Source organism: Aythya ferina, assembly GCF_964211825.1.
Source record: "Aythya ferina genome assembly, chromosome: 2".
NCBI classification, from domain to species: domain Eukaryota; kingdom Metazoa; phylum Chordata; class Aves; order Anseriformes; family Anatidae; genus Aythya; species Aythya ferina.
In genome coordinates, this window is record NC_140297.1 from 5,027,166 (window position 1) to 5,055,061 (window position 27,896).

Sequence of the window (27,896 nt, forward strand, 5' to 3'; positions counted from 1 at the left end):
AAAGTTAAATTCAGGCAGCAGTTGAGGAAAAAAAAAAAAAAAAAAAAAAAAACAAAACAAATAGTCCCTGTGTGCACAAACAATGCAGCTTCGAATAATACACGATAAGTTTATTTCATATTAACATGAACAGTAAAAACTGGAGAAGTGATTGGATTTTATTTCAGTTCCTTTTATTTATTCCTCTATTGTGTCCTTTTTGCCAGTCTCTTGTCCCTCAAATTGTGGGTACTTTGCCTCCACGTCAGCCCAAGTCAGATAACCGTTCGCCAGGTCACGGATGACAGCAGGAAGTTCGGAGATCTGCAGACAAAATCACAAAGACGTATGAAACACGAAGCTACCAGTTTCAATTTGCTGGATACTTGAGGAAAACGGGTAATTTTTACAACAGCAACAGATTGAGAGCAAGACTATTATCTTCCTGGGTGATTATTTTTGGGGAGAAAAAACAGTAGCTAATAAAACCTCTTAAATCTCAGTCTGTGCCATTGCAGCTTAGCTACTAAGGGTGACCCATGAGGGAAGTGAAACTCACCATGGTGGGCCACAGCAAGGTTCATCCCTCATAATGTTAGGTTATGGTTTTGGAAGGGAAAGAAAACAATGCACACATCCCAAAAGATGCTGTAAGCCGAGACTTAGCCAGGCCCTATTTACTGTAAGCCCAGAACAATAGGAGCTGTCAGTTGCCTTTTCTTTGCTCCTCACAGTAGAGTCACAGCGGGAAGGATCAGCTAGAGAAACCAGAAGATTTGCAGCAAATGGGGGATGACAAATCTCATCTCTGCTACATGGCAGTGAGAGGTTGTCCAGGTGAAACAGAGACAGATGGGTGCCCCGAGGAGCTGGCCCTGCCTGTTACACCGAACTGAACCCACATCCAGCTCAGTAGCCCCGAGCACTCCAGGTGCTTTTGTGCTGTGCAGAGCTAGAACTGCTCGGCCTGGCAGATCAGAGCTACCTCCTGCTCCTAGAGGAGCCAAACTGAGCTTCTGGTGGGAGCCAAGGAGGGAAAGGCACGAAAGAGGCACCAAGGCTGCACGTCCACAGCTCTGAGCAGGTTTTGCTCCAAGGTAACAATGCCACTATAGGGATTCCCTATTCCAGTCTGTCCTAGCAGAGCGTGCTTAAGGCAGGCATGACTTTAGGGCGATGCTTCACCAGCTTTCACAGGCAACAATGGTAGGAGGCAAGCTTTGAGGAACTGTGCTCCTGTTGTGCTCTGTCAGACAGACTGCAGCAGGCACGAGTTCTCCTGCTCTGGTGCCTGTAGATTCGGAGAAGCCCTGCCCTCAAGAAAACAAGTAAACACATTTACTCAGCAGCCCCTGCTCAGAGAGAGGCACTCTAAAGAGCAACGCAATCAGCCTGAAGCACGGCTTTCATGTAAGAACACCACCTCCACATCCCAGGGAAATAACCGCCTCTCCTGACGTTAGCAGCAGGGCCTGCGTCTTCTTTTTGACCACTATTTCTTCCCTGGGGATTTCTCAGAACAGCTAAAATTGCCTCCCAGAGTTGGAGACAGCTCCCACAGAAATCTTGGGGGATCAGATACAGCAGCTAAAGCTCTCCCCTGTCCCACACGGAACAGACCTGGCTCAGTCAGCAGCAAAACCAAACCGCCTGCCCTTACCTCGGCTCGGATCTGGCGCATCGAGTCCCGGTCTCTCAGGGTGGCTGTGTGAGGCGTCCGGTTGACGGTGTCGAAGTCGATCGTGATCCCAAAAGCCACGCCAACCTCGTCAGTCCTGGCGTAGCGCCGGCCGATGGACCCGGAGGAATCGTCCACCTTGTGAGAGATGCCGTTCCTGGTGAGTGCTTCAGCTGCAAAAAGCGGAGAAGGGGAGATGACCAGGACTCGTTACATACTCAGCAGGCAACGTGTTCCTAGAAGAGGCTTCCCACATCTTCACAGCACTGCCTGGAGCGAGGCACCGCGTGTCCTGATCTCAAGCAGCGTCACAGATTCTTATTTTTATTTTGACTGGAGATTCAATGTTCCACTTCCCGTCAATACTACGAACTCAAACCCATCCCACAAGTACATTACTACTCACACAGCATCACCCAGCCCTCACCCAAAGGGCAACACAAACAGAAAAGTCACTGACTTCAGCTTGTCATCACAGTCCCACAGCTTTGCTTTAGCTCCGGAACATCCCAGCCTTACATGTGTGCTTGGCACGATGAGGCCAGGTCCCAGGCAGAGCCTGATGCAGACAGCAAAAGGCCCTGTCTGACAGGCAGCCTGTGCTCCTGTCCTTCAGGGACTCACTTTTAGATGATACGAGTGGCAATTGTGATAGAGTGCACAGCAGATCGAGGATTGATTTCAAAAATTAGCTGGCCGACCAGAGCCAAGGAAGCAATTTGGGTCAAAAAACTAATACACAAAGCGCTGCTTCTGAAGGCTTTGCCCCGACAGTGGGAAAGATTCCTTTTTGACACCATAAGAAAAAAAGAAATGTTTTTTACAGTGTAAACCAACACATGGAAGGGCAGGGAGTTCACTTCTTGAGGCTGGACTGTGAAGTCTAGCAGACATGCAATGCTAACTGATCCCAACCATTTTAGTTCAACTCTCCCTTTGCACCTGTGAGAGCCACATGATCCCAAAGCTATTTTTTCCCCTCTGCTACTGAGGAAGAAGCCTCTCTTCCCAGTGCACATCACCGTTGGATCCCCAGTTTTCACTTACATAATTCCTTGACAAACGGCATGAATTCCTGATTCTGGCTTAGAGGAAGAACAGAGCACTTGAACGGTGCTACAACAGCTGGGAAGCTGAAGAACTGAGGAAAAAATAGAAAAAGCACAAATAAATACAAGTTTAACCGTTAGACCAGATCCTTAGGAGGTAAGAATAAACTCTGACTGAGGCTAGAGGCAGGGTGACTGTTCCAGGGGAGCAGATGTTCTCCTGTAACCTGTTTCAGGGTTCCAGCAGAAACACCTCACACACCTGGAGAAAGATTGAGTTCCTCCAGCTGTGCTCCAACTCCTCTTCCCTCCTGACATCCAACTCTTACCTCCAACCAGAAGTCTACAAGAGCTCTCCCTAAGAAAGAGATCCCCATTTGAATTACAGGAAAATGAAAGGTAGAAGAGTTTTTCCAGGATATTTAATCTTATGTACAGTCTAAGGGGAAGGAGTTTTTCCAGTCATCTCCCTCCCTGTTTAATTCCCACAGGGGCTTTGCATACGCAAGGAATAAAAGCAGCTCAAAGACGCCCAGAACCCTCCACAGACACCCTTAGAAGCAAACAAGAAAAGGTGACCAATGGGGAAAAGAAAAAACATTCCCCATCCCTTACAGGCCTTGTGGACTGTAATGTGAACTAGACATAGAGCAGCCCAGGCTCCACAAAAAGTAAAGAGGTACTGGAAAGGAGAGAAGGTACAGTCCAATATCCTAGATCTCATGAGCAGTTTGTGATTCAGAGTCTGCTGTGACCTCACTCTGAGCTCCTGAATCCAGAATTACAGAAGGCTGCGTTTCAGGGAGGGCTGAGGGAACAAGTCTGCTGTCCCTCTTGCTGCACAGAAGCACGATTCCAGGAAAAGCAGCAAAGAGAGGGGAAATAAAAACACTGAGGAGGTGCCTTTCTCTAAATGATGGGACAGCGCCAACCAAGCATGAATCAAGAACGAAGAATTCCTCACCCCCTTGCCAGTAATACAGTGAGAGCCTCACACACACAGCCCCAAAATGCTCTCGGTGCATGTGGATGACACGTACACTGGCAAAAACAGCAACTCAACAGCCCACTTGGGTTTTCCTCATCTCCTCTGTGCATTACGCAGCCTTATTTTAGGATGTTAGGGGAAGGCAAATGCCTGCAGCTGGCGTTAAGCTGAGGCCCAGCAGCAGGAAAGCTCACCGTTCTCTGCTCGTCTCCTTCCCGAATGCGGAACGTGTGCTCAAACACCGTGTACATGATCCTCCCAATACCAAATGAGGGCTCGATTACATTTGGGATGATTTCTTCCACTGAAATACAACAGAACAAACATCATCATGAAAGAATTTACACAAAAGAAGTGTTTACTGCAGCTGCCTTTCTGCTCGTAAGTTCTGATTATACATAGCTGAGCACATGAAAATAAAAGGTTAAACATTCCTGCTCTAAATACACATACCTGAACGAAAAAATTTGGACTTAATCCACGTCCAGAATGTATTTAGGCTGTAAGTAACAAGTCAGGGCCCCTCCCCTGGCCCTGAGAGCAAACAGCACAGCTCACATCCATGCAGATAAAACCTCTTCCACTTCATGACAGCAAGGCCTTCCCCAAACAGTCCTCGCCCAATGCCAGGCCACAAACTATGTCCAGATTACTCTGTGGCATGGACCAGAACTGTGCCCAAGGCCATGCTAACAATTAAACAGCCTGGATGATGGCAGGGTAAAGCTTAAGCTCTGGTCCACTTCAGTTTACTGTTCCAGCACAGCTTCAGGAACCAGCAGCCTGAGAAGAGAAGCACAGAGCTTCAGATCTGACTCAAATTCCTTTGTGTTCCTGCCTCGTTCAGCTGCCTGCTTCAATGCTGTTCTGCTCCCTGTTCTCCTCCTCTACAACATGTCAAAGGGAGGGAGGGGAGAACGAGGATTAACTACTTAGTGTTTGCAACAAGTTCTCAGATGTGATGTGCTGTACTTTATTATATACCTGTCATTCTTCCCTGTCCTCGCCACACATCTGTCAAGAAGCTTCTTCCTCCTTCTCCCTTCTGAGCATGAAAGGAGCTCAGTGATCAGCTGCACTGCTCAGACAGGTCAGCTTTTTAGAAAAAGCTCAGATGTAGCAACTGGAGAAGAAACAATGACTACAGGCACTGGCTGCTTTAGAAAAATCAAGGGTGGAATCCAACTCTGCAGCTCTGCACACTCCGTGTGCCTACAGAACCGACCCTCCTCAATTAAGCACCTAATCCCGAGTGGGACTTCACCTTCCAAAAGGATGATCTCGTTTGGTTTGTGCACTGACTAACCAGTTTCCAAACACTGGTCAGTCAAAAAAAATAAAGTATACAGAAAAATGGAGAGCAATGCAATGAAACAGGTGAGCACCAGCTCTGTCAGAGCAGCAGGCCGAGCCCACATCTGCTGTTTCTCCTGCAAGGTCTGTTCCACCTCACTTTGCAGCTCTAAATCAGAGTCACAGATCTCTGGATGCAAACAGCTAAGAGACAGGGAAAGCATAAGCTTTGCCTCCTGCTGCAGACAGCTGCCAAACTGCCAAAATGTCGAAATTTGAAGTAAAATCAGCCACTGCAGTTCTACGTGCTGGGCCCTAGCAGTACCACAGTCACTAACAGTTACAACTCTTTGAAGTTATGATGAGGCAAAGCTTGGCACAGCACCAGCCTTTGCAGGCTAAAAGACACCTGGATGTCTCAGTGGCTCAGCAGCTGCAACAAATACAGTCTGCACACGCTGTGAGCTGCTGAACTCCTTCCTAGGAGCACACACCGTGCTCCCAGCCCAGGGCAAGACGATCCAGTAGTTACATTATGAGCTGGGGGAAAATCCACCTCAGGCTCCAGCTCTGTCAAAGACTTCTCAAATAACCTTAGGTGAGGACCTCAAGATGTCTCTGAGGAACTCCCAAAGCTGGCGTACCCTCCCCAGTTCCCCCTACAGCAGTTTCCTACAGCAGCTGGTTCTCAGCGCCGCCTTACAAACCCCAGAAGACGCAGCAGGAACACAATAAGCAGCCCCAAGCCTATTACACAGGTTACTGAGCAGCCCCACTGCTGTTCAAAAAGCTTTCAAACTTCCAAGAGAGTAACATTTGACTTTTTTCCCGTGCTGCAGTACAATGCTAACAGGAAAATGGAACTCATGAAGTCCACGTTCAAAGCGTATCCTGCACTGCCTCTTATCTCGGGTGGCCAAACAAAAATAAAAGCTCACCGTGTAATGTTTTCTGAAATCTCTTCACAGTAACCATGTCCTTTGTTAATGTAAAAGTTTTCCCTTCGGTTTCAACAGTGAATTCCCTGCAAAGGAAAAAAAAAAAAAAAAAAAAAAGGCATTTAAAGGCTACACCAATAAATAAACAGGTTTTATTTCCTTGATTACATCAGTTGGTTGACTTTAAGAAGAGGTACGGTCCCAGAGACTAAATCCCAGAGATCTAAGAAACGTGGTGTAGCCATTAAAAGAAATTTATGTTAATAATAAAATTACTACTTATAAATTAAAAGCAACCATTCTCATAATCACAGCAAACTTAGTTGTGGTTAACAGCCTGAGGCAAACTCAATTAGGAAATGGAAGAATCTCACAACAAAGCATAAAAAACAAAAAGAAAAAAAAAAAGCACAAGAAACAGGCACTTGCTGCAGAGGAATGGACTTCTCATTCAAAATGAGTTGTCAGAAGGTACTCTACATCTTCACAGACACCAAGCAAAGGGGAGGATAAATATGGCAACACACGGTTTTATGGCTTTTTTTTGCATATTTCTAAAGCTTTTTATATTACAAGTCCTCTAACTTTTCTCTTGCTCCTTTACTTGACTTGCCACTGGCACACATGACTTGCTGAGGACAACCTGGGCTGTACTGAGCTATGCCCCCCGCCTCGCTGAAGCATTAGGATTACTGTAATGAAAATGTGTTTAGGAAAAGCGTGTGCTAATCACTTGTGTTTGGATCCAGCGCCAAACGGGCTGGAGCTTATAAAGGCTTCACCCTGAGAGCAGCCACAGTGGGATGCTGAACTTAAACAGTCACAACTTGCAGCCCCCTACCCATTCAAACCTACGGCACCAATTAAATCATTTTTACTTATTTTTAATAATTTTAAATCATTAATGATTTAATGATTTAATAATTTTAAATCATTGAATCATTTCAGCGGGACTCTGGATCACCCGGGTTCACTTTCTGGTTCTGATCTGTCTACAGTCACCATATCCTGCAATAGTTTCTCTCCTCATTTTGAGCATTACTGATTTGGGTTTCTATTGTTCGTTTGTGTGTGGTTTTTGTTGTTAGTGGTTATTTTTTCTTAGATCAGGGAAAGAACGTTAAAAACTGTTTAAACAAAGTTGAAAAAGTGCGACCATTCTAGAATATATTCATTGTTCCCACACCTTGCACCTTTTCAAGCAGGAAATGAAGTTTATTTTTATTACTGCACCATTCGCCTTCCCATGACATACACAGCTGTTGCCCTGCTTCAGCCAAATTTGACAACTGTTGAGATTTCTTATGTTTCCTATTTCTGCATGTGTTAGGAATACAGGTAGGCAGGTTGAGGAAAGACATACAAGTTGGTGCCCCAATGACAGACCGTAAGATGTGCTAAAGCATGTCACTAAACACTGGAGAACACAAATACCAAAGCTCTGGTTCTCATTTAACCAAATCTTTGAGTTCCATCACTCTCACAACTGTTTAATTTTAAGCTTAACTATAAAACTATCTGCTAGTCCCAGTCAATTCTGAAACCAGAGTAGGGAAGGTGGCAAACATCTCCCGTTTCTCTGAGGTGTGTCTCTTTTATGAGACAATCCCACTGAAGCCAGAAGCTCGTTCCCATGCAAACAAACAAATGTTTAAATGCCATGCTACAAGGTTGTGTGCATACTGAGATATGTTGACGGTTGACCAGCGATGATTTGGTGGAAGAGACAGCACTAAAGCATTTCAGGTGATCCACCCAGCCGGTTCCCACAAGGAAGCTGCTTTCAGGCAGCTCACATTAATCCCGCAGCACTTTGGGAACCCACATGGGATGTGTCAGAGAAGGGCACCCCACACAGCAGCCAGCTCACCCTTTGTCATTCAGCAGCTGCTCCCTCTCGGTGATGTAACACTCATCACACATGGATAGGAACTCCAGCACCACCTTTGCATCCTTCTTATAAGCTTTGCCAATGGCTCCCTTATTTGCCTCGAACTGAACGATGTTGACTGTTTTGTATGGTGCAGTTAAGGAGTCTGAGATCACAGAAAGCAGGGTCTGGTGCTTCTGCTGCATCAAAGCTAGCTGCTACACACCACAAAGAGCACACTACTGGGTTAAGAAACTTCCCTCCAAGAGAGGAAAGGGGGGAAAAAAAGCATTGAAAGGCAGGTCACAGATTTTTAAAGAATACAACTTTTTAAAGTATAACTAGCAGCAGAATCAAGGAATGACGTGGAGTTACCCAATAGAGTAACTTCAAATTCATAATTAAACCACGCTCCACAGCCAAAACAGAGCCCAGATTAAGCTAGAAAAAAAAAAAAAAATAAGCCAAGACAGTAAATTGCCTTTGCCCACAGGAGTAAAATCACCCCCTTGCTCAATTCTTTGCAGGTTACTTCCCGAAGCCATGCTGATCTTAACTGCTAAATCTGTTCCCTGATAAAATTTGCAGATGTAAATTGAAAAAGAGCTGCACAGATCTCCAAGACATCTCACGGTCGAATGACTTTTCTCTTCAAGAGATTCTGGTTTATTCTGAAAGGATATAGGTTCTTTGAGAAGCTTCTCAGCTACAAGAGGAACTTTGGTGGCACGGGCATGGCAGGAGAGGTCATAGCAGGAACGATCAGCACAGCCAACGATCTCGATCCAGCCCTGAAAAAACAAAAGCAGAAGCTTTCACCAACACACTTTTTTGTCCACTTAACCGTCAAAATTATGTTTACTTGCTCTTAAGCCCCCCCCCTGCTTCCATGACTGTTTTTTCTACATAATTAGCTCTATCACAATAAGCAGCCCTCGCTCACCGGTTTGCTCCTTCGTTTGAATGACTCCATTTGTTTCCAGAGGAAACGATCAGCTATCTAACCAGCGTCTGTGCTCAGGGCCAGGTTTTCCACATGACTTGGCAGAACACAGCACTGTGCCAACAGCTTGGGGCTGGGGCCAGAGCATACAGGCCTATCACTCCCGTACTACACGAAGACATCACGCCTCCAAAGTTTTACCACTCTGCAAGCATGGAATAGACAGCAAGCAGCCAGCCACATCAGAACGGCCAAAAAACTCTGGTTTATGAGCTACTAAGACACAAATAACATGTAAGGGAAGTGCTTCTCTCAACACGTCAGCATGGATGGCAAGCAGAAATCTGAAAACGCCATTCATGGATGCAGAATTGATGAAGTCTCCCAACACATGCAGCAAATACAACCACCAGCTGGGTTCTCTAAATTACAATCAGCACAGACAGACAGGAATCCTGAACCTGTTTTGTGGTTTTCCAGTTTGCAGGGTGTCAGGAAAAGTATGTGAACACCTGTGAATATGCTCAGAAAACCACGCTGTTCCAGAACACCCTGGGGAATTATTACACCAATAACCAACAGGGTACTACAGGTATTTCTCAGGTAACACAAAACATGACGATTTTATACAAATGGATTTAAAGCTACCCAGAGGAGTTAACTTACTGCTGAGTACTGGAATTCAGTATAAATATTTTTGGTCATGGTTGAGTGACAGAACAAAATCTGCATCTAGCTCACAAGGAGGTTTTGTTCTGTTCCTGGGATTGCTGCCCTCACCTCAGGGCTGGGCTGTTAGACCTACTGCTCTGTGAGTGCTGTACTAATCCAGGACAAGGCTCATGAAGTTCACTGATCTTACTTACATGGTGTGGCCCACGTATGTCCAGCCTGTTTTAGGCTGGCTCCCAAGCAGCTGGCTGGGAAGAGAAGCTGGAAATACATGGCAGTTATCTATATTCTGAGGAAGCCAATCCTTCACTTGTTCCTACAGGACTTTCCTATATGACGACAAATCACTCATCCAAGCTGCTGCATTTTTTTTCTCCTCATCTTAATTTTAGTATAATTTTAGCTGCTACTTCTCTAACTGGTTCTAATGAAGCATCGCTTGAGTGAGAAGCCTGTCTCAGCTCCTTAAAAGAAGGGAATAGAGGGAAACAACCCAAGACAAAAAAACAACAAAAAAAAAACCACTCATTTCAACCACCAACCTCTTCACCCCTAGTTTGCAGGAGGTTCTTCCTGCCCACAAATAAAGCTGCCTTAACTATCTGATGCCTTGACCCATGCCCTTTGTGGACACCTGTGTGCTGCATGATCCCAGTTTGGCTATCCTGACAGAGACCACAGATGGGGTCTACTCACATCAGAGTCCCTGCAATATCACAGGCTAACCCTATAGACCTTCACAGAATCCCTTCTATCTTTCAACCCTTTACTGGATTAGATCACAGAGTTCTCTAGGTATTTTCAGGAGTCTGCACATATCCTAAACTCTTTGGAAAGGCTGGGAAGAACACTTATTTCATTTTTTTTTCCTTAATGTATAGTGAAGTATCTTCTTTTTTCCTGATTCAAGTCAGGAAAATAGATTCTGTACTCTTGAAGACAGGAATAACTTCCCCTACTCAAAATCGATAGTCTACTTACTAAGTTTCAAAAGAAGTATTTTGGAAGACAATCATTTCAAGTGATACACTTTGGCTGACACTGAAAAGCCTGAAAGCTCAGCAAAAGAATCTAAAATGAGGTAAGTCTGGCCCCTAGCTACTTACTGCTGATTCACCTAAAAAAAAAAAAAAAAAAAAAACAAACACACACACACTACAATTCTCCAAACTCCAGCCAAGAAGATAAGAGAAAAAGAAAGCTTCCAACAAGGCCTGAACTGAAGAGCTCTCGGTGACTCAACTGGGAGATAAATAGTCTTAGGAAATTTTTCTCTCAGCACCAGCTGCCTGAGCTGGCAGGCCTGAATTCTCACAGCTTGGAAGTGGGAAAGGACGAGAAAGCTTCCTAGCAGGAGAGAATCTGTCCTGGAATAACGCCTCCACTGAAATAAGTTACTGGGGGGTTACAGTTTTGGCAAATTTGTTTTCCTTTCATTCCAGATGAAATTTAACCTGCACAAAGTCCACAGGTGCCTTCAGACTCCAGCAAAGGAGCTCAAACAGTTCAGAGACTTTGTAGGGAGCTGACCTCTCCCCTGAAGCCCTCCTTGATTCAGAATAATTCCTCCACAGTGTGTACAGACCAACACAGGCATGAAAAGAAACATCAGGCTCATCAGCCCTAGCTTTAAAAAGCAAGCAGCACATCGGAGCCTCCGCCTGCACTAACAGCAGATGTGACAGGGACATTTGCCTTTCCACTTCGCCACTTACATAGGATGTTTTGGACTCCGCGTCCCAGCAGTCACAGGCGTAATGAGCCATCTCATTCTCCATATGCTGTCGGAAGCGCAGCTTGTCTGGGGAAACGCCGACCTTTGTGAGGAAGAGGTAGATTCTGCCGATGAAGTAACCAAGAACGGAGTTATTGATCACACCCTGGAAGGAGAGAAAGCAGGAAGAAAAAACACATAGAAATTAATACGCAGGGAAGGGAAAGCGTGATTTATCACACCTCCACAAACAGCTTTTGGCAGATATTAGTACTCCATACTACTCTTTTATCAGCTGAGTGATACCTACCACTATCCCAGTACTACCTGCAGCCTTTTATCTCTGATAACCTTTGCCTGGCAGTGGTTAGGGCCAGACTGGATGGGGCTTTGAGCAACCTCATCTAGTGGGAAGTATCCCTGCCCATGGCAAGGTACTGGAACAGGATGGGCTTTAAGGCCCCTTCCAACCCAAATCACTCTGTGATAACAACGGCCATGCTTAGATCATGGTCACACTGATGCACTTGAGAGGACTGAGTCTTAAATCAGGGAGCAAACCCCAGCTGACACCACAAAACAGTCTGTAATTTAGCCTCCAGAAGAGCATTCAAAAGAGCAAGCTCTGTGTGCTCACACGAGGAACATTACCTGTTGGACAGCATCTCCCAGCCGCATTATATGGGCGGACTGCCCGCTGACCTGGGCCTTGGAAGAATACAGGAGGATGTTCAGATCTGCCACGTTCTCAAACTTGGGATGACTTTTCTCACTGGGATCCACAAAGTGCTCAATTTCTGCCATGGTGAATTCCCTAATGGAGACATCAACAACTACTTAAACTCAATATTCTGTGCGTCAGCCACAACCCCTCTAATCAACAATTGTGCTTTTGCCTCTCACAATTAAGTCAGCATTTAAAAACATAAGCAAACCAGAGCCAAGGCAATGGACAGACTAACACATGAACCAGACTTGACACTGGCTTTATTTTCATCTTCAAATTCCTAACGCAACTCCCCATAAACTCCTTGAGAGATATCTAGGCCATGTTTATCACCACCTTGAATCAATGCAGAGAATACCACTGCTGGAAATTCTCCAAAATTTTTGTAGTTTTTCCAGACTATCACAATGCCCATGTTAGAAGTACAGGTTTCCTGTGGAGTCAGTGAGGAATAATCCACTGACTTATTCAGCAGTCTTAACTCGTAGCAGAGATACCTAAAACAGTCGGGTGAGAGGATAATTTCTTGAAAATAATTATACCACCACATTCAGCAATGGTGTACATCCTGTTTGAGGAGCTTGTTTCTAATACATCTATGCTCATGCATTGGTTTAGCCTTCTTGCTTGAAATCAGTTTACATTGAATTATCTTGTTATCCAGAACCTTTTAGAACACCTCTGCGTAATCACTAACTTTAAATCACAGGCATCAGGATATAATTTGCTATGATAGCATAATAACACAGTCTCCTGTAAATGTGCCACAAGCGTGTAATTTATTTTTGACTGGAAATGTATTTCCATAACAAAAGTTGCTCATTTCCAGATGCGTGAGAACAGGAGGACTGAGAAATTTCCAAACAGTTCCCTTAGTGCTAATGATGGCACTGCCACTCAGCGACATTTAAGGCACTGTATTAATCAGTTACCAAGTTTGCAATACACACTGCCTGTTTGTACAGCACAACCACGCTGACTGCATGGGAGTCCTCGTTCCAAATCAGACAGAGGCATCTGTTCAGAATAATTCAGTTAAGATACAGCGATTACCCTGAAAGAAGTGCAGTAATCACTTTCACCCTGAGATAGAAAGCTTTGAAAATAATTCTCAGTAATAACCCTGAGCTTTCCGGCTTGACTGATGCTGGGACACAAACACAGGTCTTGAGTCAGGTTATCTCCTCACTTCCTCTCTGTAATAAGCTGCAGAACTGAAACAAGGAAACACTGCTGCAAGGTCAATTGCATTTTGATTCCAGATTTTAGCTTTAAAGTAAACAGTATGATGTAATTAAACAAAGTTGCACACCTTGTAGAAAACACAGCTAACTTTAATGATTTGTTTAGTTCATGGTGGAAGCCAAATTTTGCTAGTAGAACTGAATTTAATCGAGGTGTTTCTAATAGAGCAGCTATTTCACAGATCCTACTTCTCTCCAAGCCTGGCTGGTGAGAAATCATTAGTTAAAACCTTAACTAAATAAGTTCTTTGCCCGTGAACCCTGTGACTGACTGGGCACCTTATCAGGAGCACGCTGGGATAAAGCACGGAAGTGAAATAACAAATCTTTGTATCAACACCAGAACAAATGGGAGGTGCCACCTGTGCCAGGACACCCCCTGCTGAAAGAGGAAATTTGCAGTACCTCACTCTGATAAGGCCAGAGCGGGGCGAGATCTCGTTTCTGAAGGAGTTTCCAATCTGGGCTGCAGCAAAAGGGAGTTTGCCTTGGTTAAACTCCAGAAGACGTTTGAAGTTGAGGAATATTCCCTGTGCGGTTTCTGGCCTCAGGTAGCTGAAAGGAGATGGGGCAGAGGGGAGAGAGGAGGGAAAAAAAAATCACCATTAAAAATGGGTGGGGAAAGCAGTGAGAAAAGAAAAACACAGTTACTACAGAACTTAAAGGAACTTTTTTTGTCTCGAGTCTTTTAATTACAGACACAAAACACTGAAGCAGCAGGCTGAGGGGAGACAATCAAACATCAGCTGTGGCCCAAGTACAGAACCTCACAGGTACTCCTAAAAACAAACTGGGTGACTTGGCTGCTTTTGAGATGTAAGGATGGAAAGGGTATTTTTATGAAGTACAATGTATTAACCAGTTACAAAGTCACAGCATCACAGAGGTCAGAGGGAGTGTTTTCTCTTTGCCTGCACTACGTGGGTCTGGGCAGAGCCAGGCTGCTTCCAAACGTGGATTTTGAAGGGAAACTATGACTACAGCTCTGCTATGACACAAACCGTGGTTTCAGTGTCCCTACAGTGATCTGACAGTACGAGGGCAGTAACGCCTACACAAACCATTCCACGTACTGCACTGGGAAGCACATGACACCTACCCTTGATCTTCTATCACAAGGAGTATCATGAGTATCCTATCTCTGCTTCTGAAGAGGGAAGAGACTTACTCTTTACTTTTGGAGATCCCAACTGAAGAAAAAAGCCTCTACACTCCCACAAAAACTACAAACACCTAGTCGCTGAAGTTACCTCATCCCACTAAGTAACCTCATCCTGAAAAAGGTACAAACAGTTTCTCTACAGGCACCAGGTAACTTTGGGTCCACAACCGTCAGTTAACTGGTTTCCTGGAAAGCACAACGCCAGCCAGCAAGGTACAGCTGTGATCCGCACAGTCAGGCAGCTTCAAGTGTTTTTATGACTGCAACAGTTCCATGTTCCTCGTGTTAACGTTAATCCTAAGTGATCTAGGAAGAAGGGGGAGCAGAATGTGATTGGTACTGACCCAGGCATGTTTCCTCCAGGCCCAATGGAGGTCTTGAACATCAGATTGAAAGAAACAGGAGGGGAAAGGTCATTCCCAGTGATAGGAGACTTCACGTTGTAGTTCACAAAGAGATCTGCAAGCTCTTGCTGGCCGTAGTTGTCCAACTAATATCAAAACAAAGGAGAAATATTTTAATTAGCAGACAAGCTTACTGGAATGAATTACATCCTCTTCATCTTTTACTGAGCCTGACCCACAGCTCTGAAGCACCTGCCCAAAATATTCCTTTTTAGCCTAAGTTTTTTTAAGCAAGCTAAGTTGTTGTTTGAAACAACGACAGAAGTGTATCTCAGGAAGCTGCAAACTCATTTTAGTAATGTCGGTCCCCAACTCAGCCATTCCATAAAAGTCTACAGAGAATTGCAAGCATTAAGGGTAAGAGTGGGTGTAAAGCAGAAGAAAAGTCATCAGGACTACATCAACACCCACTGGTGGCTTCGTCTGCAGTTTCAGGGAGCTGGGCTTGTTCAGCCTGGAGAAGAGGAGGCTCAGGGGTGACCTTATCGCTCTTTACAGATACCTTAAAGGAGGCTGTAGAGAGGTGGGGGTTGGCCTGTTCTCCCACGTGCCTGGTGACAGGACGAGGGGGAATGGGCTTAAGTTGAGCCAGGGGAGTTTTAGGTTAGATGTTAGGAAGAACTTCTTTACAGAAAGGGTTGTGAGGCATTGGAACAGGCTGCCCAGGGAAGTGGTGGAGTCACCATCCCTGGAAGTCTTCAAAAGACGCTTAGATGTAGAGCTTAGGGATATGGTTTAGTGGAGGGCTGTTAGCGTTAGGTTGGAGGTTGGACTCGATGACCTTGAGGTCTCTTCCAACCTAGAAAATTCTGTGATTCTGTGAAGAGGAAAAAAAAAATACAGCAGTGAGGGAAAAGAAAGCTAAAATATCTGCAGTGCTTTGTCTGCATTCACTTCTCTTCCTCCTGCTGCAAGAAACACCATATTCAAGCCATGCATTTGATACTCCCTTTTAGAGCTGCTCTGCATTTTAGTCAAATAGAGCAAATCTGCAGCACAGGGCTTCTTGGTAAAAGAATTTTCATTTGCTCTAAAAGCAGCTTGGATAGATGCTTTCACTTGTGACATAATGTCAGCCCCTTCCAGAACCCTACTTTTCACTGAAGGACAAGAAACAAACAGTAGGAGCACAAGAACTGTAATTTAACTACACAAGAGCAGCAAATTCTAGCCTTATTCTGAGCACATAAGCACTACCATTTGCATATGCACATTTAAATGTAGTTTCTATAATGTAAGTATCATAAGGGACCTATAGTGCACATTATAATCATGATTTAACACTCAAGCTAATAATCAAATGAGCTGTTTCTAACTCTGCCACAAATCTTCACGTATCAGAGAAGCCTCAAGACAGGATAAAAAATTAATAGAAGGATTCCTTTAAAGGATAGTGAAGGTTCAGAGCTGCAGTGTGACAAAGCTAATAACAGCTGCTCAGTGATGCAATGCACTGAAGAGAAAAAGTGGCTGCTTCTGGAAGGAAACATCCACTCTGTTATGCATGGCTCTGGAAGCAGTTATCCTAGAAGTCATGAGAACATGTCATGAGAACAAACATCAAAAACAAACTTTTTTTTAAAAAAAATAAATAAAAATCTAGAGGCAAATGCTTGTACAGCTGCTCAGAACACCAGCCTGGAGCCCCAGCTATTTTCACAGTAAACAGAAGAAAATTAATGCAGGGTCTTGGACACAGAGGAACAGATCGCAAGTGCTTCAAAGTCTTGAACCATATCAATTCAGTGCTGAGGTGGTTCAGGAAAAGCCTGCCAAAACTTCCCATCTGTATCTGTTTCTTTGCATCACACTCCTGCATTGAGGCTTCAACAAAGGTAAAAGGGGGATTCAAAAGAAACAAGCTTTCTACAGAGAGTAGAGTGCAACACAGCAGACTAGCTCCAAGGACAGAGCTTCAGCCTAACAATTCTGTGTTCAAGAGACACCAGCAGTAACTCTCCAGTGCAGAAGGAAGATGTGATTAGGCAGCAAGTTCCCAGTATTTAGGAACACGTATCTCTGAGGTACACACTTCGAGAGGCAGAGAGAAAACTGCTACTGTGTACTGCATTTCCCCTATGGCACAGGCATCCCTAAAGCAGTCACCTCCTCACGCAGCCACCTACCTGTGTGATAACATTTTCCATTTCTGCCTTTTTCTCTGCTGTGCACTTCTTGTCAGACATAAGCTTCTGCAGATGAGCTGTGAGCAAGAAAAGTACACATTGAGTTTATATCGCAAACCTAACACCAACCCCGATCTAAAGGTAGACAGTAGAGGAGGATCCTCCAGCATGACCATAAGTGTATGCCCACCAGCTGTCCTGCTGGTCTCCATCAGATTAATTCCACTCACATCACCAGGGCAATGCTGATTTGCAGCACAAAAGCTGCACCAATTTGCTGTACCAACATGCAACAGGGAAAACAAGAGGTCCTGCTCTAGTTTATTCCTGATCCTGATTCCTGTAAACCCAAGCAATGGTTTTGTAACCCCTTTCTCCTTTATTTTCCTTCCATGAAGACTGAAAATTAAAAGTAACGTCTGATCCCAAGCCAGCAAGGCTAATTTTATCCAAACACACTCGGAGGCACGTACTGACTTGGTACAGTAGGGTTAGGCCACATTCCATGTTAAAGCACAACATCCTCCATGAGACAAAGGCAAACAGTGAGGGCAAGACTTCCCACTGCCATTTTGGAAAAGGAATTTGCCTTTTTAATGGCACTAACAGCAGGTGGCTGTTCTCCAATGATGGGCTGCAGAAGAGAGCAGGGACACTCTTGTTTGTGGGCCCGTTCTGTGTGCAAAGTGGGCAGAGGGTGGATGGGTTTCTTCTGTGTTTGTTCTTCCCCCACCTCCCCCCAGTAAAAAGAAGATTCAAACTGAGTACTACAAAAACAGTTTAAGGCTGATATAGACTGTTCTACACACCTAACTTCCAAGAAAAGGTCTAGAAATCTAAGCAGCACAACCCATTTAAACCTACAGCAGAAAAATCCTTCCTTTCGCAACAGAGCTGTATGCAAAAATGTTTTATAAGAAGTTTTTTTACTTTTAAGTAAAAAATCATGTAATGATTCACGTAATTTCTTTTTCTTCTTTAAACAAATTTAAATCAATAACCAGGAAAAAAAAATGTGAGGACTTTGCAAACCTAAGAAATGCCTAAAGTCTATTTAACAGTCCCAAAAGCTGGCTGAGTTATAGGGTATACAAAGGTCAGCAGCAGCCCTGTAATGGACCCTTGTATAGGGAAAGCGTGCTCTGTCCCCTCGTATCTTCATTAAATCATTTCCCAATTCTGAACAAAAAGCAACTGAAACACAAGAGATGTCTGGAACATGGCACAGAATAAGAACCATTTTATATGGGAATCCTCAGCTTAGACAACACAGCAATGTTTTATGGCCTGAAGATGCAGCATTTTGTAAAAAGGGCCCCAGCTACGTTTTTGGTAGAGATCCCATAACTCATTTAAAAACACTAGCACAACATTTCTGTGGGACTGAGAACTTAGGGAATCTCTGGTATGGGCAAACAGGTTATGAATAATGCACTATAAACACAACTGTGAGTGACTGGATACACCAACTGGCCCTCCCCAAAAAAGATATTATTTTCCCACGTTAAATCACTGCAAGAAATCCCCAAACACACCTGCCTTTAACTGAAAACCAACCTTTTAAGAGATGATCAGCACGAAAACACTCCCCATTTTTCACATCTTTCACCATGAAGTCAGCAAACTTGTCTACGTGGCCAGAAGTCCTAGAACAGACAACAAATAAAAAAGGAATGTGAAAGCTGCCACTGGACAGCACTGGGTATGGATGGTGCAAGCTCAGTGCAGGGACCATCACCAAAGAGAAGCCCTTCAAACCATGTGCCCAAGCTGCAGGCTCACTTTTGCTTCAGGTTACAGATCTCCGTTAAGCAGTACCATCCTACAGATGATTTGATCTGTGAGAAAGTACCAATACAGCTAAATCTTAGTCGGTAAGTGAGATGACACTTAGCTACCTTTAGAAACCACGTTGTGATTGAAGTAAGCAAGAAACAGGCAGTTGTGAGGGGTCCTCAGCAGTTCAGGTAAACAGATTTCCACTATTTTACACCAGTGACCCGTGACAGCTCCTGACGCTCATACTGTGACCCACAAACTGTAATGCTGTTGCCTCAGCTCTGACTCATTCCAAAAGCTCCTGAGATTTTTAGCAAACCTGTTGGCAGTCTTAGCAGAAACGTGGAGGTGAAAGGGTCCAGAGCCTGAACTACACTCTCGCCCTTGAAGGCAGTCCCTCCACCTGGGCGTTGGATACGAAGAGGGCTACAGAAGCACCATTTCTATTCAGAGCTCTGTTAACACACTGCCTGTTGCCATCCCCCTGCAGAGAAGGGAAGGATGGTCCAGCATCCAAACTGCTGTTCTAAGCCATGGCCCAGCCGTCCCCGTTTTAGAACGGGCACGTCATCCTTTTTCTCATCTTCTTGACCTGTTAGAAAAAAGGATAACGGCAATTTCTTACCTAAGGGGACTGCTAGGAGACATTAAGACATTAGGCTCTCAGGCAGATGGGTCCCACTGCTCTCCCAGGTTTATGGAACAACACCTTCTCTCACTGACCTGTGCAGTGATACCTAATTATTTTGCACTAGAGCAGGGGGATGAAATTGGGTGACCCAGTCTCAAGATCCCCATAGGCACTTTTACAAAAGCCTGTAAAAAGCAGCTATGACCAGAAATGCCATGCTGTAAAAAGAAATATCCGTATTTACTTCAAAACTGGCTCTGGCGTGAGCATGGTGCAGTCAATCTCCAGGATTTGCTCCTCCTGTATAAAGTGCTGTCTCCATGCCTGGATGATGTTGTTCTTCAAAGCACATCCAACGGGCCCGAAGTCATATAGCCCACTGACACCTGCAAGGAGAGAAAGGAAAAAAGCGTTGTAGGAGCAAGATGGTATGAAGCTGCATTGTTTGGAGGAAAATGCCTCCTTTCTCAGCGTCCCCATGGATTCATTTGAGTCTGAGCTCATTTTCTGAGTATGAACTGCTCTGTGCTAAGCAGAATAAGGACTGTGGGCTCTCTGTGGGGTGCTTTTTGCATGAAGACCCACAACAAAGTCTGAAAGTAAATGCTGCAAAGCATCTAGAGAGACAGTACCCTACCCTATCAAGTACAGTTCAGTTGTGGGGTGCACTGGGGCATCAGGTAGTGGCAGAAGGTGAAGCTGATACATTGATAGCTGTAAAAGCCAAACTCCCTTCACCAACGGGTTATATCTTGTGGACTGTTTTGTTGGGGGCAAACTGAACACAAATGAGGTGGTAACGCATGTTCCAAAACAATACGCTGTTTCAACAATAAGATGCGTGCCAATCACCAGTTTAGGCAAAAAATGAAACAAAGAAAGCTAATAAACAACCCCGAGTATTTATTTGCCTTAAAATAAAAGAGCAGTAACCATACAGGCACTGCGCTGACCTTGAGCTGCCTCAAAACAGCTCTCTGAAGAGGTTTAACAGCCACATTTGTTCACCTGCCCAATAAAGTTCATTGATAAAGTTCATTAAGGTAACAGGTTCTAAAGTTCAAGTTAGTTTTAAGCATTATCTTGCCAGAAAAAGCTCAAAAAATGGTTGTGAGGAAATAAGCTGTTCACCCCCCTTAAACTCCAAACACCCTACTCCTCTGCAAAGCAACTGCCTTCAACTGTGTAATGCTCAAATCCTGGAGCATAACATCCACTCATTTGCACTCAGAAACCAAAAGAGAAACTATGAGGCTCTCCTCCAAGACTTTAGGGAAAGGAAACCTTTTGGAAAGGCTAACAGACTCAAGCAGGAGAAAGTTTAAAGGCAAAAAAAAAAAAGAGATCTTTCAAGTTGCATTAAGATAACATCCCAAGAGAACAGCATTTCAGATAGCTAGAAAAACCAGAACATTAGCCTGAAGGGATCAGAATTTAAATTTCTTTAAATCTGTACCTCCATAAATAGAGAAGGCTTGATCGTAGAAAAACCTCCTTTTCAGGGTGTCTTCCATTTTAACTCTGTCCACGATGTCATCTTTGGGCTGCAAGGCCAGCTCCTGTAATTGAAGCAAACCAAAAGTGGTTAAAAAGCTGCAGTTTCTAACAGGACAAATCCTCTCCGCTCACCATTAGGAGTCAGAAGTCTGTAAAGACCATTTTGAAGCGAAAGTATCCTGCCAACACGCTCATTTTCCAAAGAGAAGTGGACTCTGAGATGAACATGATTGTCTGAACGTGGCATTTTAGACATTTGAGGTGGGCTCATCTGCCCTGACTTTCAGATAACTAAGCCTGAGCTAGCCACCTTCAGCTCTCTTTACAATCTATGGAGAAAAATGGCAATTTCCAAAGCAATTCTCCCAACCTATTTCTCTCTCCTGACTATAAAGAGAGCCTAAAATGACTAGCTTAAACTACAAGCATATAACTTGCGGTGTGGATGAAGCTTTTATTAAAATGTTCCGCACATGAAAGAATTTTTGCTGCAAAAAATATAAACAGCATCAATCTCGTGCTTTGCCAGAGGTATGTGTTTAGCCATTTGCACAAAGAATACTTTTAAAATGTAGACTTTTACAAATACAAGCACACAAATTTTATAGTTACAGAGTGTCTAAATGCCCCAACTGAATTCTACAAAAATGTTTTGCAGCAGATACACTACTTTAACTGAAATCCTACATTTAGGCAGAGCAATTACATATAAATGTCTACTGGCTTGTCTCAAGAAGGACAGAGTGTTTTAATACAGAAAAACATTATTTTATCATTGGTATATCTCTGACAAAAGTAATTCAGAGAGAACAACTGTTTATGACCCTAAATCAATAGCCTAGGAACAATTTACCTGATTTGGATTTTTGCAACCAACTCCAACAGAGAAGTCAACAGAATTGAACGATTTTCTTCAACACAGACAATTTAACAATTAGAACAGAATTAAGCCAAGGAGTTCACTAAATGAATTTGGATCCTCTAGCACCATCATTTTGAACAGTATTCTGCTTTATATATATATACAGTATGACCTTTTTTTTTTTTTAAAGCCCCTAGAGACGCATACAAACAGCCACCATCTATTAAGACCACAGAAGCTCTGCTGCTGCCATCAGCATAAGCCCAGGTGTAATTTTGCAGGAAAGTGAGTGAAAGACAGACAGGGCACACAGGAGAGCAAACACCTCAGCAGTACTTTTAAAGCATGGCGAGAGAATCCATTGGACACTCTGCTTAAAGAGCGGAATCACATTTCACAATCGCCAGCGTTTCTTAACAGAAAGGGTGGCATTTGCCCAGAGATGGACAGAACAACAGGGACAAGCCCAGTTTTGAACTGGCGGGGAGAAATGGCCAGCAGTGCAGGAAGAGTTGTAGCAGGTACAGAAACTAGAGAGAATGGTGAATAAGATGGTGAATAAAATGGCGCAGAAGTCAAAGAAAGTCTTTCTATCTGGCTTCAAACTGTATTCATAAATGGAAAGTAGAGAAGTGCCTGTAGTAGCCATCAAGACCCTGTACAGGAACAGAATCATCTACTGACCTTCCAAAAGATATAGTTTGAGAATATAAAGCCAAGGAACTTAAACACTACTCTGTCCTTTTCAATCCATCAAATTCAGAGTCACCCTGCTCTCTTTAAGCAGGAATCACAGGGCTTGGCGACTGCACCAGCAGCTAAAGCTACCAAACATTCACACTGCTGCCTCCTGCAAAAATTGCAAGCGACCACGATGCATTGCTGGAAACACTGTCAAGAGAAAGCACTTCACTTTGGGTGCTGTGCTGACAAGGGAACTTGCTGTGTGTGCAAGGTCATTCGTGTGCTGACAGCGACACAGCCCACACGTGTTGTGTAAGTGGCACGCACGCCGCTCCGTGGCATCCCACAGGCGCTCTCCCAAAGGAAAGGTGGGGCTCAAAGGGCTCCCAAAATTCCTGATCCGCCTCCTCGCTGCTCTGTGTCAGGTTTCTGAGGGCTGAGAGGCAGAACCGGGATGGCACTCCACAACCCTTCGTTGCAGGAAGGCCTAGCCACGCTTACAGGTTTCACGCAATGGTTTCAAGGCACGGTTCTGGGCTGAATACCAAGCAAAAATGATATTGCCTTGCTCGGGTTAAATGCATGCAGCCAGCCACGTTGCCAGGCCCACGGAGCACTAACTGTTCACCCCACATCACTCAGGACAAATAGGGTCAGAGGGTTTCAATTTGGATACCTGCACTCTAACAGAGAGTCAGCTCCAAGCAGTGCTGTACTTGTTTATTCTTTCTTTTAAAAGCTGCACCAAAGTAATGAAATATAATTTAGCAAGACCCAAGCAGCTTTAGGTGAAGCTTCAGACATGTGGGTTTTCATATTTCAGGAGTTTGCTGGTGCTAGCTGGAAAGATCACTTTTTAAACTATTTCAGAAGTGAATTCAAACACTCTACAATCTATCTATCTATAGATACTGTAAAAGAGCATTAAGCAGAGAGAGAGGCTTTTCAGGCAAAACCGAAGAGCTCAGGTTTAATTTCCAGACTCACCTTCGCTTCTAGGATCCTCTTCCGAGCTTTGAGCTCTGCTACAGCTTTGTCTATATCCACCTGAGGAGCCTTCTCTTCCTTCAGCTTCCTTACCAGCTCTCCCTAGAAGAAGAAAGAACAGAAAACATGGATTCTCTCTTCAAATACCACCAACGACGACCCTCCTTCTTTCGGCTCCTCTGGCAACCCAAAAGGAGGAGGTTGTGCTGTCTCCCAACTCTTCACAGGCCTCAAGAAGCTAAAGTCAATCAGTTCAAGTGAGAAACATCTTGGGGAGTTAGCAAAACTGGACATCATTAGAGAACAATTAATGCAACCTCCCCCACCATCCCAAAACATTAAATCCCTTATCTGTTATTGTATCTCCATGTGCAAATACACTCCGCTGTTCATCATTTTGCAACAGAGTTCCACACACCCTAATTCTCTGTCTTTAAGGATGTACCAAGTGGATTCCCAGGTGGTTACTACAGGCTTTGTGCTCTCTCTCATTATAAGGTTTCTCTTCTTTCGGCCCCCTTCACTCGTCTTCCAAATTTTAACTTTAGACTTCCTCTGCCAGATCTGGCCAAAATGGCCCAATAAGTACACAAATTTGTAGAAGTCCTTGTGGAATACCAACCTTTTTAGTTTAACATCTAAGCAGGGAAGACGCTGCACTATCTGTCAATACTATTGCTGTTAAAACCAGTAGCTTTGGAAAAGAATGAGGTAAAAAAATAAATATATATCCCAAGTATTTCAGAGCAGCAAAACCCAGCAGTGTGTTTGCACAACGGGACCCTCAGCAGCCATGCCCAGCTTGCTCCTGTAGAGGAATTAATTCACAGCCTTCCTTTCTGTCCACTCTTCTCCGGCCAAAACCAAGGTGCACCTTGAATTATGAGGAGGACACAAAGAAATAGCCCCAGGAGGAGAAGCACAGAGACATCGATACCTCAAGTAAGATGATCTAAGGATGGGATGCTCCGAGTTGAGCACTGTTCTCGTGCCTTACACTCCTCCATGAAACAGAAAGAAAAAGGAGATGGCAACATTTCCACTACACCTGCCTTCTCCTACAGTCGCTGCTTCTGCCGTGAATATTACAGGAACCCAAAGAGAAGAGAATCCACACCAGTCAGATCAGAAAGGGTTCTTTCAAAGACTGGGGGGTTCAAAGGCTGGTTTTATTAATAAACGGAAGAAACGAGTGCATGAAAGCACACACATGAGGAAACAAGAGAAATGTAAGAGACCTGCCAGGCTCCCCAGCCCCGTGGGGCACAACCTGCACGTTTCCTTCCTGTTAACCGGTCCCACCAAAACGTGAGAGTTTCACTGCGGGCTTCCACCGCCGCTCCTGGGTAACGTGGCAGAGGGAGGGATCTGATTTTTTTCTTTTTTTTTTTTTCCCCTTTCTCTCTTTTAAAGTAGTAAGTCCAAATTGCCTTTGTTGAGCTTAAGGGGGGGGTCGGCAGTGGAAAAAGCAGCAAGGCGGCAGCAAGGCAGCTGCTGCTGACTCAGAGCCGTCACCCTGCTCGCGGCTGAGCATCGAGAGGCAGCGCACAGCAACTCTTTGTCCTGATCCCCAAGCGAAAGAGCCCTCAGACGTAGGCAAGAAGAAAGGGAAAGAAAAAAAAAAAAAAAAAAAACACACACACACACAACCGAAGCAAGCAATTATGCTTGCTGACAGGACTCGATCTAATTAAAGCTCCGAGCCCAGCCCAGAGGAGGAGTGCACAGCAGCACTCGATGTGGCAAATTTCGCTGCAGCTTTGTCCCACGGAGCAGTAAAGCAGAGAGAGGGATCCACCCCTGGATCACGGCAGCTTATTGCATCAGGCGCTGCTGCAGGAGGAAGACGGGCTGCTCGCCTTCCTCTCCGGAGGTTAAGAGTCCCTCTGGTTTAATTAAAGCCTCTTCTCTGCTTCTCCAGGGGCTGGCAGACGGGGTCCACTGTGCTGTAATGTCTCAGCTTATCATCCTTCCTCCCTGAGCTCTTGTGCAAACACCTCGGTGAGATATTGCTGTGAGCTCTATGTTAAATATCCCCGGCCCCAGCTCAACATGTTCACCCACACACCTTGCCCTGGCACCCCACGCTTCTGCTCTGGGCCCACCAGCACAAAAAAAACGGGGGCACCGGTACCCAACAGGGCAAACGGCAGCGTCCACGACGCAGGATTTTACAATAAATCCACCAGCTGGTCCCGGGGATCATCATTTTCTTTACAAGGAGCTCCCCTGCCAAGGCATTAGGCTGCGCAATGATTCATAATAAAACCTCACCGAAGCGCCGGTGTAATTAGAGGGCCGTAAATCCACTCATTTAATGGGGAAACACGCACGAATCCACCAGCCCACGGGACACACACGTAGCCGGGCACAAGACCACGGATTCGGCCACCTGAAGGAGCCCGGTGGGGATCCCACACGTGGAGGTACGGGGAAATCCCAGGTGCACGCAGCACGGGGGCCGAGATCGAGGGTCGCTTACGAAACCAGAGGACGAGCAAATCCTCCTCAGGTAAGAAGGACGCTCGAGATAACAGCTTCACGTGCCAAGGAGATGGAAGGAGAAAGGTGTGCGGCCCCAGCTGACCGGGCACAGCCGCCTTTAAGATGTTTAAGGATGATCCAACAACCAGCGTGCAAAGAAATGACTATTCCTTACCGTATCGGGTAAATATACGATTATTGAAAAAGGTAAATTGCCCCCCAAAATCCAACACAAAGTCATTTCTACAGGGAAGTCATCACATGACCCTGCTGGATGAGGAAACCTCTGCAGGCTGCTTTATAGAGAAAGCACCAAGAGCCAGCCACGGGGCCCTAAAAGCATGGTGGGGGGCCCTAAATGCACAGTGGGGCCGGCCCCAGACATGAGGAGGAAAGCCCCCGTAGGCTGCCACCTGGATCCAGTGGGTGACACATGGGGAACCCCCAGAGACCCCAAAACTGAAGGGGTTTTGGGACAGATCCACCGGGAGCCCTCACTGTAGGCTCGGGGGGGAGGTGTGCAGGGTGCTGCAGTGACCCCAAATCCTGAATTATGGGATGGGGGCAGGCAGAGCCCTATGGGGCTGTGGGGAAATGCTTTGGTTCCTGCACACGGGGACCCCACAGCTGGGGGGGGGACAGAAGGGACCCAGAGGGCCATGGAGGAGGGGGTACACAGCTGTCAGACAGCCCTGACCCTAAGCAGGACCCCCTGGGACAGCAGGGACCCCCCCCTCAGGGATTTGAGGGGCACGTCAGGTCCCATCCCCAACCCGTGTGGGTGTCCCTATATCTCTGTGCCCCCCCACATCCACGTGTCCTCCCTGCCCTCCTGTATCCCCCGCCATATCCCTATATGCCCCATATCCTCCCTCATCCCTGTATCCCCCCATATCCCCACACCCCCCCGGTGTCGCCCCCATACCCTCACACCCCCATGTGCGTCCCCCCAGCCTCCCCCATATCCCCCTATATCCCCAAATCCCCGTGTGTCCCCCCAAAACCCCCCTAAATCCCCGTGTCCCCCACAGCCTCCCCATTCCCCCCCAAATCCCTGCGTTCCCCCCAAATCCCCTCCCTCCCCATATCCCCCCCCTCTCCCCCATATCCCCGTGTCCCCCTATTCCCCTCTAAATCCCCACACCCCCCTTACACCCCTCCATCCCCGTAACCCCCCTAAACCCCCTTTTTCCCCCACTTCCCCCAAAAACCCCAATACCCCCCATTTCCCCCCAATCCCCATTTCCCCCCCCACATCCCCATGTCCCCCCCATTCCCCCTCAATCCCCAGTCCCCCCCATATCTCCCCACACACCCCAAACCCTCAAATCCTCACAAATCTCCCCCCAAACCCCAAATTCCCCTCAAAAATCCCCCATTACCTGATGCCGCACCGCCTGCCGCAGCGGCGCCAGCACCCCTTCGGCGGCCGGGCCGTCCATGAGGGAGGCTGCCGGTACCTTTCCCGGTACCTTTCCCGGTACCTGAACCCGTCCCAGCCCCAATCCCGGTCCCGGTGCCCGGCCCGGTGCCGGTACCGGCAGAGCCCAGAGGGGGACGAGGCGGCGCAGGGCGGGCACGGCGCTGAGGGGCGGCCGCGGCATGGGCGGGGGAGGGGGGGGGGCGGGGGGAAAATGGAGGGGGGGGGGGAGAGCGGGCTCCGCCTCCCCGCCTGATGAAATCCCGCCCGGGGAAAGCTGGCGACCGCTCCGCCGCCGCACTTTCGTCTTTTTTATGTTTTTATTTATTTATTTTTAATTTTTATTTTTTTTTTTTTTTTTTTGGAGGGCGGTGCGGCAGATTCGACGCAGCGGGGAGAGGGGGTGGAGGGGGCGCATGCGCGGGGCGCTGAGGGGGCGCCTCAAGGGTTGTGGGGGGCTTCTATACCCCTCGTGTGAGGCGCTGAGCACCACAAAGTGGGGTTACTGCACCCCAAAATGGGGTTCCTGCCCCCGAAAGTGGGGGTCCTGTCCCCACAAAATTGGGTTCTTGCACCACAAGGCGGCGTTCCTGCACCCCGAAGCGGGGTTCTTGCACCTCAAAACGGGGTTCCTGCACTCCCGAAGTGGGGTTCTGTCCCCGAAAGTGGAGTTTCTGAACCCCAAAAATCGGGTTCTTACAGCCCAAAGTGGGGTTTCTGCACCCTAAAGTGGGGTTCTTGCACCCTAACCTGGGGTTCCTGCAC

At 46.0% G+C, this 27,896-nt stretch overlaps 1 protein-coding gene across 1 annotated transcript; it reads right to left on the bottom strand.

Moving 5' to 3' along the window:
* Positions 1-89: 89 nt before the first annotated feature.
* GARS1 (glycyl-tRNA synthetase 1) lies at positions 90-27,315 on the bottom strand (the record flags this gene model as incomplete). Its single annotated transcript, XM_084510784.1, has 17 exons — positions 90-303; positions 1,640-1,830; positions 2,705-2,798; positions 3,889-3,998; positions 5,926-6,011; positions 7,796-7,940; positions 8,478-8,586; positions 11,126-11,290; positions 11,776-11,938; positions 13,501-13,650; positions 14,602-14,747; positions 16,788-16,864; positions 18,345-18,433; positions 19,442-19,583; positions 20,654-20,756; positions 23,228-23,329; positions 27,094-27,315. The coding sequence occupies 17 exons, from the start codon at positions 27,313-27,315 to the stop codon at positions 178-180; spliced, it is 2,220 nt and encodes a 739-aa protein (XP_084366910.1). The 3' UTR covers positions 90-177.
* Between the last annotated feature and the right edge of the window lie 581 nt (positions 27,316-27,896).